Here is an 11,447-nt window from a genome sequence, read left to right on the forward strand (position 1 = left end):
GGAAGGAAGGAAGGAAGAAGGAAAGAAAGAAAAGGAATGCTTTACTAAAGCCATTTGCACATGCCTTTTAAATCCCCAAATTGTGGAAGCACAGGCAGGTGGAAGGTCTCTGTAAGGTAGATGCCAGCCTGGCAGCCTGGTCTACGTTTCAAGTTCCATAACAGCCAAGGTTCTGTGGAGAGACCCTGTCTCAAAAGGGTGTGTGTGGGGCAGTGGGGAGGAGACTGCTTTAGTTAGTCCTGTACAGGGCCCTTGCTTGTTGCCAAGTCATGCCTGGGATTGTTCTCTGGGCAGCTGGTGCTGTGATTGTGCTTTTGTTTCTTCAAGATCTAATTGCCACCATTAATAAAATGTTGCCCATACTTCTTTTCTTGGGCCATTGCAGGGCTAGCATTGAATCCTATTTTGCAGTTTCCAATTTAAAACTTTCAAAAATGATAAAACTTTTGTTTGTTTTTTGAGACAGGGTACAGGGTTTCTCTGTGTAGCTCTGGCTACACATGTAGACCAGGCTGGCTTCTGAATCAGAGATCTGCCTCCTGAGTTCTGGGAATAAAAGCAAATACCATCACCCAGCTTGATGAAACTATTTTTATCAGAATGTTTGTACTGGTCAAGGTTCTTGGGTACAAATACTGAAATGATCTTTATTAACTCAAACCAAAAGGAATTAACTGGATGAGTCCTTGTTAGCTGACTGTTTGGAGCATTGACAAGAAAGCTATAGTACAGGCTGGCCAAGAAAACAGTCAGGGCTTGCTACAAGGATAATCTTTATATAGCAGTCTTGTGGGCATTTTCACTTAAGTTAGTTACTCTAGACTCCCTTCCTGGTGAGCAATCTGTAAACTTCCTGGGCCTTTGTCCCTCCTAGCTAGGAGTTCTAAACTTACCTAGATTAGCTGTGCTTAAATAGGAGAGGTAGAATATGAGCTTGCACCTACCTATTTAGATTCTCTGTAAATAGGGAGGGATTTCAGACAGTAAGAATGACAAATATCTCCCAGTATAAATTTTTTTTGCCTAAATCTAAAGTTTAAAATCTAGTAACTTGGAATTCTAGTATTTTTTTTAAGTTTTATTTATTTTATATATATGAGTACACTGTAGCTGTCTTCAGACACCCTAGAAGAGGGCATCAGATCCCTCTATGTGGTTGCTGGGAATTGAACTCAGGACCTCTGGAAGAGAAGTCAGTGCTCTTAACCACTGAGCCATTTCTCCAGCACAGAATTCTAGTATTAATAGGAACCTGCAAGAAAAGATGTCTTGCTGGATGGTGATGGCAACACACCTTTATTTGCAGCACTAGGGAGGCAGAAGCAGGAGTATTGGTGAGTTCAAGGCCATCCTGGGCTACATAGTGAATTCCAGGACAGCCAGAGCTACACAGAGGAACCCTGTCTCAAAAAACTAGGGGTGGAGAGGGAGAGGTGGGAGTAGGTATGTATCTTCTCCTTTATAGGTGAAAGGTAAAATGAATCTCAGATCACACAATTAGTATGTACCAGAGCCAGGACTACAACAAACCTCTCTAGGATTGCTAAACTGCTTGAAAATTTAGTCTTGGAATGCCAATAATTTGCTTTTATTCCCCACCCTACCCCCTTTTTGAGAAAGCAGTATTTTATGTAGCCCTGGTTTGCCTGGAACTTTAGTCTAAAATGACCTCGATCATAATAATCCTCCTGCCTCAGTTTTCTTAATGTTAAGATTATTGGCAAATGCCATTTTTCCTAGTGTGTTTTTGGCTTTCTGGTATATTAATATAATGTTTTAATATAATAATTCGATGTCTGCTTCTATATTTTTATCTATTCAGTTTATTCATTAAACATTTGTTGACTATTTACTACTTACCATAGAGATACTAGGAATTGGAACTGTAGTTAAAAGAGATTCATAGTTTACAGATGTAAAGATACATTTTTATAAAAAGATTTATTTATTTATTATTATATCTAAGTATACGGTAGCTGTCTTCAGATGCACCAGAAGAGGACATCAGATCTCATTACAGATGATTGTGAGCCACACGTGGTTGCAGGGACCTTCAGAAGAGCAGTCAGTGCTCTTAACCACTGAGCCATCTCTCCAGCCCTGTAAAGATACATTATTATAGCATACTGTGATTTATCTCTGTAGAGAATAAAATAAAATTAATGTCATTAACTTTATAGAAGTTACTCTTATTTTAGTATGTCAGTAATTGTGGTTTTCCTTGTTTTTTTTTTTGTTATACAACACGGGATTAAACCCAGGGCCTATAAATACTACATAAACACTAATACCACCAGACTATATCCTCAGACTCTGGAATTTTTTTTTTGTTTTGTTTTATTTTTTGTTTTTGTTTTTGTTTTTGTTTTTGTTTTTGTTTTTCGAGACAGGATTTCTCTGTGTAGTCCTGGCTGTCCTGGATCTCACTCTGGAGACTAGGCTGGCCTCAGACTCAGAAATCCACCTGTCTCTGCCTCCCAAGCGCTGGGATTAAAGGCGTGTGCCACCACTGCCCGGCTAGAATTTTTTTTAAAGACAGGATCTCACTATGTAACTCAAGCTGGCTTCAAACTCTCCATCCTCACTGCCCCCTAAATTCTGTAAGGCAGGTCAGGCATGTGTGTGCGGCCACACCCAGGGCTGACCTCACTTTTGAATTGTATCCTTTTATGTTTGTGCAGATTAATCAATCAGCATGTTTTCTTTTCTGTTTACTACTTAAAGTTATTTATAAAATACAAGCCATGTTTTGTTTTATTTATTTTCTTTGACAATTTCATACATGTATAGAGTAGTGTATCTTGATCATATCTGTCTATTCCTAACTCTACTGTCCTATTCTGTCTAGAACCTCAGAGAATACCACTTGTATCTTCATGTTCTCTTTTCCTTCATAATCCACTGAGTCCAGTTAGTGCTGCTTTAATGTGCGTGGTTGTAACATCGTGGCAACTCCAGAAAACAATGGCTCTCCTTCCTCCAGCAAGCATAAACTGTCAATAACTCCTCAGTTAGGGGTGGGGCTTCACAAGCTCCTATGCTATCCATGCTGGAATGTTGCCTGGCTTGATCTCGTGTGGGTTACCACAGCTGTTGTGAGTTCTTGAGTACAGTAGCCACACCTTGTTGAAATCAGCATTTCTTAACTTTCCTGAGCCTTGTGTTAGAAATAAGTCAAGGATGGCAAAGGAGACCACCACTTTAACTGAAGTGTCTCAGCAAGGCAAAAGTTTAGTCTTCCAGAAAAGTTTATTCTGCACTGCTCATCAAAACATAAGAGCAGGCAGCAGGGGCAGAAAGTATGCTTGTTTTTTGTAGTTTTAACACAGATTACAACTGTATCTTTTCCTTATTCTTTGGGGTCTAACCTCATACTCTTTTGAGATTGTTATGCTTGCGTGTGTGCATGTATCCAGAATGGGGAAGGATTTACTGATCCAAGGAGAAAGGAATCACTGCTCTGAGAGGAATGTGGTCATTGATCCAGGCTATTAGGTTCTTGAAATGCAGCAGGAGCCCTTGGTACTGGGTGGAGAAGGATCAAAATCTTTGCATATAGGTGGGGAGGATGAGAAAAGACTAGTGATAGAGGTTTCTCAGTTAAGGCTGAGCACTCAAATTGTTTCTCTCAGCACTTTGAGTCTCTACATTAACTACTACCCACCAGGAAAAAAACTTCTCTGACCATGACAGAGAGAGCACTGCTCTGTGAGTATAAACATAAATATTGACCATTTATCAAAACAGTAGTAGTTGATTCTCCCTAGGGCCTATGACCTCCATAGATATATCCATAATTCCAGTTTGTTGGTTATTATACCAATCTATGTCTATACCTGCGTATTGATCACTAAGTGATATATAACCGTACTATGGAGTATCACATTTTAGGAATTTTATAGCCCTTTGGGCAGAAGTACCAAAAGACTAAATCCAGCAATATATAAAAGAACCATGAACAAATTAATTTAATATGCTATATTAATTGAATAAAATACAGGAGTTCAGATGTAGTTCACTTGGTAGAGGGAGCATGCAAAAAGCCATCACCATCTAACCAGGTTGATGGCAATATCCCAATATTCTGGAGGTGGAGATATTATAAGTTTGTTGTTGTTTTGTTTTCAAGACAGGGTTTCTCTGTGTAGCCCCAACTGTCTAGAAACTCAATAGAGACCAGGCTGGCATTGAACTCAGAAATCCAGCTGCCTCTGCTTCCACCTTCCAAGGGCTGGGATTAAAGATCTTCACAACCACTGCCCAGCTGGAAGATAAATTTAAGGTCATCTTAGATACACATTGAGGTTAGGCTGAGCTACATGATACTATCTTAAAGAAAAAGAAGGGTCTGGAGAGATATCTCAGTGGTTAACAGCACATGCTTCTCTTATAGAGAGGTCCAGTATTCAGTTTCCAGCATCCACTTTGGGCACCTCACAAACCCTGAAACTTGTTCTAGGAGATCTACACCTCTGTAGAAACTTCACAGATACACTCACACACACAAGGTCTCCACTGTGTAGTGGCCTTTTTGTTGTTGTTTTTTTTCGAGACACGGGTTTCTCTATGTAGCCCTGGCTGTCCCGGAACTCACTCTGTAGACCAGGCTGGCCTCAAACTCAGAAATCCGCCTGTCTCTGCCATCACTTCCCAAATGCTGTAATTAAAGGCATGCACTACCACTGCATGTAGTGGTCTTAAACTCAGAAGTCTGCCTGTCTCTCTCAAGCACTGGGGGAAAAATTAAAAAAAAAAAAAAGAAGAAAAAACTTAGAGAAGTAGCATTTGGCTAATTCTAACCTCATTTCATAATTTAAAAAAAATCATAGGGATTGGAGAGATGACTTGGTGGTTAATACTACTGCTGATATTCCAGAAGATCTGGGTTCAAGTTCCAGCACCCACATGATGGCTAACAACCATCTATAACTCCCATTCCAGGGAATCTAGTGCCACCTTTTAGCCTCTGAGGGGGTGCCAGGCACTCAAGTGGTACACAGATAAAAATATGAACAAAAGCACCCACATGTATTACCTTTAAAAAAAAAATCACACTCAACAGATTGGGAATTGAAGGGAAATTCCTCAAATTTATAAAGAGTATCTAAAAAGAGCTTACAACATGCTGAGAAAATGAAACTTCCTCTAAGGTCAACAGAAAAACAAGCCACTGCTCTTACTCCCTCCTTTGAACAATGTTTTAGAGTTTATAGCAGGAAAGTTGGGGAAGAGAGAGATAAAAGGTACCCTGACTGGACAGGAGCAAGTAAAACTGCAGCAGATACTGTATTGTCAGGTTTTTTGTTTGTTTGTTTGTTTTATTTTGTTTTTTTTTTGTTTGTTTGTTTCAAGACAGGGTTTCTCTGTGTAGCCCCATCTGTCCTTGAACTCTGTAGGCCAGGCTGGCCTCAAACTCAGAAATCCCCCTGCCTCTGCCTCCTAAGTGCTGGGATTAAAGGCGTGTACCACCACCACCTGGCAGGTTTTTTTTTTTTTTTAATTGCTTGTGTTTATTTTTTTTAAAAGATATATTTATTTCATGTATGTGAGTACATTGTCACTGTCTTCAGACACACCAGGAGAGGGCATTGGATCCCCATTACAGATGGTTGTGAGCCACCATGTGGTTGCTGTGAATTGAACTCAGGACCTCTGGAAGAGCAGTCAGTGCTCTTAACCGCTGAGCCATCTCTCCAGCCCTGTATTGTCAGTTTAAATATTTAGGAATTTCTGAAAATCATTAAACTTTGAAAACTGTTAGCACTAATAAGACTGCAGGTTAAATAAAACAGGAAACAGTAATCTGAAAATGAACAGAATTTCATTTACAACATAAAAAAGAATAGAACTCTTAATAAATTTAAGAACGAAGCATAAGACTTTTTAGAACTCTGAAACCTATAAAAGATTGAGTCTGGGCATGGTGGTGTACACCTTTAATCCCAGCACTCAGGAAGTACAGGCAGAAAGATCTAAGTTCAGGGCTAGCCTGGTTTACATAGAGTTTCAGGCCAGCCAGTGAGCACAATGAAACCTTGTCTCAAAAACGAAACATTATTGAGTTTTTAAAAAGCAAATGGGACCAGGGACTCAGTGCCTCTAACAGCATGGGCTTGATCTCCAGACACAACATTTTTAAAAAGCTAAATGTGTCCATATCTGTAGTCCCCAAATTCCTACTGGCAGTTGGGATGCAGAGTAGGAGAATTGGCTGAAAGCTCAGAAGAGACAGCTAGCCTGATACTCTACCTCAGGAACAGGATGGAGGAAGAAATTGATTTCTAAAAGTTGCTCTCTTCTACACATGGTGACATATGCACACCTGTAAGATCAATTTAAAGAGACAAATGTAGTGGGACACCTGTAACCCCTTGAGAAGCTGAGGCAAAGGGATTATTAGAACTCAGGAGTTCAAGGCCAGCAGGCAGCATAGTGAGACATTGTCTTAAAACACAAACAAGAAAACTGGGTGGTGGTGGCACATAATTTTAATCCCAGTAGGAGACAGGCAGATCTCTGAGTTCAGCCTGGTCTACAGAATAAGTTCCAGGACAGTCAGGGAGGGGCTATACAGAGAAACCCAGTATTAGAAACCAAACCAAACCAAACAGACAAACAAAAAGTAGTTTGAGAGTTCCTCAAAAAAGTAAATGTAGGGGCTGGGAATGTAACTCAGCTGGTAGGAGTGCTTCCCTAGTGTGTATGAAGCCTTAGCATCTATCTCTAGTCCCCTTGGTAGGGGGGTAAGTATAAAGCTACCATTGTTACCATAAGCCAGCAGATTCATTCTTAGGACTCTACCTAAGAAAGTGACAGCACATCTACATAGAAACTGTTATTATTCATGGTAGCTCCAAAGTGAAAACAGCACAGATGCCTGTTTTCTGCTAAACAAAAGGTGATATATATTTATATGATGGAATGTTGTTCAGCTATGAGAAGGAATACAACCCAACATGGATGAAACTTGTAAAATATGCCAGGTAAAGGGAGCCAGATGAAGAGGACATATGTGTAATTCCATTTTTGTGTGCTTGTTTGAGACAAGGTCTCAACATTTAGCTCTGGCTGTCCTCAAACTCCCTATGTAGACCAGGCTGGCCTTATAAAGATAAGCCTACCTCTATCTCCCTTGCAACCATACCAAGCCACAATTCCATTTATTTGAAATGGAATAAATGTTGGAAATAAAGACAGACTTGTGGCTGGCAGGGATGGGGAGTGAGGGAACTGCCTGAAAGTATATATCCAACTTGTCGAGGAGTCTAGAAAGCACTGAATTATATTCTGCCAACAGTAAACCTTGTGCTGTGTGGAAGACAGTCCACTAAAGGGGTAGAAAGTCTCACTGTGCTATAACCCAGTACTCAGGCAGCCGAGGCAAGAGGATGGAGGTGTGATATAAGGTTAGCTGGCCTACATAGATCCTGTGTTGCAGAAGGATGGGATCGTCAAGGACACATCTATGAATCTTGGTGGTTAATATTTGAAGATGGCTCAGCTTCTCAGTCTTCCTTAATACATGTTATCTGTCTCACTTTGCTGCCCACAGCATGATTTCTAGTTTCTGACCTGCTTTAAGTCCTCTCACTCCTGGACTTGAAATGCAGTTAGGTGACAGGATTAAGGATCCTACACACGTATACTATGTGCATAAAAAATAAAAATACCCAAATTTTTTTTTTAAATTTTATGTTATTTGAGACTATGGTATACATTTATAGATTTAGAAATGGTTACTGGTTAATTATTATAATTACAAGTGTTAGGCTAGTATTCAAGCTTAACAATTCAATTTTTTTTTTTTTTTTTAATATTTATTTTATTGGGTACACTGTAGCTGTACAGATGGTTGTGAGCCATCATGTGGTTTCTGGGAATTGAACTCAGGACCTCTGCTCACTCCTGCCCAAAGATTTATTTATTATTATAATTAAGTACACTATAGCTGTCTTTAGACACATCAGAAGAGGGTGTCAGATCTCATTATATGTGGTTGTGAGGCACCATGTGGTTGCTGGGATTTGAACTCAGGACCTTTGGAAGAGCAGTCAGTGCTCTTACCCACTGAGCCATCTCTCCAGCCCAACAATTCAGTTTTTATTCACTGAGGCAACATGCTATGTCCAACCACAGTTGTCTTTTTGCAGGTCTTTGGATACTTCATTTCATGGACACCGTGCTTATTTCTGTCTTTCCAGGTCCATTAATGAGATGAAACGGTTGGAGGAAATGTCGAATGTATTTCAGAGTTGTGGAGTTGAGAATCACCCTCCTGAACCAAAGTCCTCAGCAGGAGGGAATGAAAAGTCAAAAGACAAAGAAGAACCATGGGAAATGGTGATGGACAAGAAACACTTCAAGCTGTGGCGGCGCCCAATTACAGGCACTCACCTTTACCAGTACCGAGGTGAGCCATGCCCTGCTGCCTTTGACATGTGTCCATGGTGCCCACACAGAGTTCCTTTTGCTTCCTAAACCATTCTATCTTGGCCCTGCTGAAGAAAATTTGCCAAATTTTTGTTTGGTTTCCTCTCCCAGATGACAAGCTTTTCATATTCTTCCTTGACACCTGTCGTCTCTGCCTTGCTTTGCTGCTTCCTAGCTCTCCCCCACCCCTCTTGTCGTTCTAGTTTTTGGAACCTACACAGATGTGACGCCCCGACAGTTCTTCAATGTTCAGGTAAGTTCATTTTCTCTCCAGATTTGGAACTTTTTGACTCCATGAATGTCTGTAATCTCAGTACTTGGAAAGTGAGGCAGGAGACTTGCTGCGAGTTAGAGGCAAGCCTGGGTTGTATAACAAATACAAGGCTAGTCAGAAATACATAGCAAGTTAAAACAAATAAATGAATTTAAAACAAAGAGTTGCATGTGATGGCACATACCTTTAATTCTAGCACTCAAGAAGCAGAGGCAGGTGGATGGATCTCTATGAATTTGAGGCCTGCCTGGGCTACACAGCTAGTTCCAGGACAGAAGAGCTACATAGAGAGACTCTGTCCCAGAAACAGTAAGAGTAAAACAAAAGTAAGAGGGAAAGGTGAGATCTCCCAAAGTGCCACATAGAACTTTCTTTCCTGATACTTCCATTTTCAAATTTAATTTTTTATTTTCAAAAATTAGTATACAGCTGAATGTGGTGGCATGTACCTTTAATCCTAGTAGTTGGTTTGTGTAGGGAGCCCCAGGACATCCAGGACTATATAGAGAGACCCTGTGTCAAACAAAATACAAAATAAGTATACAAAGTATTATGGCATTTTCAGACATAACTTGTTTTCACTGTCTTCCTCCCCCTGTTGCCTTCTTCCTTCTCCCCTGTCCCCCCCCCCCCCCCCCCCCTGTGTATTTCTACCCTTCTACCCTTAGCAATCCCTGTCAACTTCCCTATCACGTGTGTTCTGTTTCCTCCCCTCTCATCACACTACCTTTTCTTTATTCCTGGACTGCTCTCTGGCTTCATGGCTTGTCTATGCTCACGCCCTCATATGTAAGATCTGCATATGAGAATATGGCAATGTCTTTCTGAATGTTACCTTGCTTAATATAATTTACAGACTTATCATCTTTCTCAATGTTTTATAGTTTTATTCTTCTTTTTGACTGAATGAAATTCCATTGTATACAAGTACCACATGTTTACTTACTATCCATTCATTTGGTTTAATTGCCTTCCTTTTGTGACTGGTGCCACAGTAATCATCTATAGTAAGATACAGAGTGTATAGGTTATATGCTTAGGAGTATGGCTGGGTCATATGATAGTCCTGTTTTTAATTTTTCTGATAAACCTCCATACTGATTTTCATAATCTACTAATACCAGTGTGTAATTCCACTAGTAATGTGTAAGTGTCCCTCTCTCCCCTGCCGAGCCTGTTGGAATAGGCCTGCGTAGCAGTGAGTTTAGCTACACTGCTTTGGTCCCCAGTGGGTTATGTGCTTCCAGCCAGGAGCTATCTGGATTGAGAATGGAACTATCTCCCTCCCTCCCTCCTTCCCTCTCTGTCTTTCTCTCTCCACCCCTCTCTCTCTCACACACACCTACACACCCACCCACACCCATACCCACACCAGTTAATTTTAAAATGCCTTGGCTACTTCAAAGGCCAGGCACTCCTAAATCTTCCCCGCTATCCCAGGTCCGATTATGGAAGTGGCCAGTGTCCACCCACCCGAATTCTCACATGGCTGGTTGGCTTTCTGTTCTGCAGCTCCGACATCCCATCCTTCTCTCCTGAGTCATGCCAATTCTCTGTCTTCTTTTTCCCAGTTCCTAGCCCTTGAAAATCTAAAGATCCCATCCCATTTCCCTTTGCCCAGCCATTGGCTGCTGGCATCTTTATTGATTGATCAAAAACCACTGGGGACAAGGACCTTCAGAGTTTGGACATGCAGATTTCCAATTAAATCAAAGTATTAGAGCCAATCCCCAGCAGGCCTGTAATCCCAGCTATTTGGGAGGCCGAAGCCTTCCTGGTACATAGTGTATTCAAGGTCAGCTTGATGAGACTGGCTTAAGTAAAAACAAGACTAGGGAAATGGAACACTGCATAGTATGTACAGGGTGTGCTGGCTTGAATCAACAGAATTGGAACAATGGTATACCCACTAAGGATATGCAAGGCACTTTGACCTGAGCTCTGGATTTTGTCAGTGCTGTTTGGTTTTTATGCATATGATGTCTGTATTTGAAGTTCCTTAGTTCCTTGATATGAAAGAAAATGAGAAATGTTTCTTGAATTTCTTTTTCTGTTTAAAATGATTTAGAATTATCATATCTTTACATGTTATTTGTTGTATTTTCTCCAGACATTTCCTTTTCTTTATAAGTTTTATTATTGCTACTCGGGGTGCAGGTACATGCGTGGAGGTTAGGGGACAACTCTGTAGAGTTGCTTCTCTTCCACCCTTCTGTGGGTTCTGTGTATTGAATTCAGGTTGTTAGGCTTACATAGTTACATAGGCTGTTTTAGTTTCATTCTGTTGCTGTGATTCTGACCAAAAACAATTTAGGAAGAAAGAGTTTATTTCAGTTTATAGGTATAGTCAATAACTGAGAAAAGCTGGGACAGGAACTTGAAATAAGAACTATGGAAGAGTACTGTTTATTTGCTGTTTTCCAGGCTCATGTTTTTTTTCTTTTTTTTATGCATATTGCTAGATAAAAGCCAATCTGAAAGGTGACATATTATATGGTTTCAAATGTAGGTCATTCTAGACATTTGTCAAAACCCACACAATGTCTAGCACAGGCACTGAACTCTATACCATAATCAATGATATATCAATACTGGGTAGGCAATGGTACAGGCCTGTAATCCCAACACTTAGGAGGACTACCACAAGTTATAGCTAGCCCTGTCTACCTAGTAAATTTCAGGCCAGCTGTAGTTACTACAAGGTAAAGCCTTACTTTAAAAAAAAAGTACTTTTTGCTTTCCT

General features: G+C 40.4%; 1 protein-coding gene across 1 annotated transcript in view; it reads left to right on the top strand.

Moving 5' to 3' along the window:
- The window catches only part of Stard7 (StAR related lipid transfer domain containing 7), a 29,146-nt gene that overhangs the window by 4,675 nt on the left and 13,024 nt on the right, over window positions 1-11,447 (top strand). The window contains exons 2-3 of the mRNA XM_031371810.1: window positions 8,202-8,410; window positions 8,634-8,683. Coding sequence (XP_031227670.1) covers window positions 8,202-8,410; window positions 8,634-8,683 — 259 coding nt within the window. The remainder of the gene's footprint in view (window positions 1-8,201; window positions 8,411-8,633; window positions 8,684-11,447) is intronic.

This window comes from Mastomys coucha, unplaced genomic scaffold (genome assembly GCF_008632895.1).
Source record: "Mastomys coucha isolate ucsf_1 unplaced genomic scaffold, UCSF_Mcou_1 pScaffold15, whole genome shotgun sequence".
Lineage (NCBI taxonomy): Eukaryota > Metazoa > Chordata > Mammalia > Rodentia > Muridae > Mastomys > Mastomys coucha.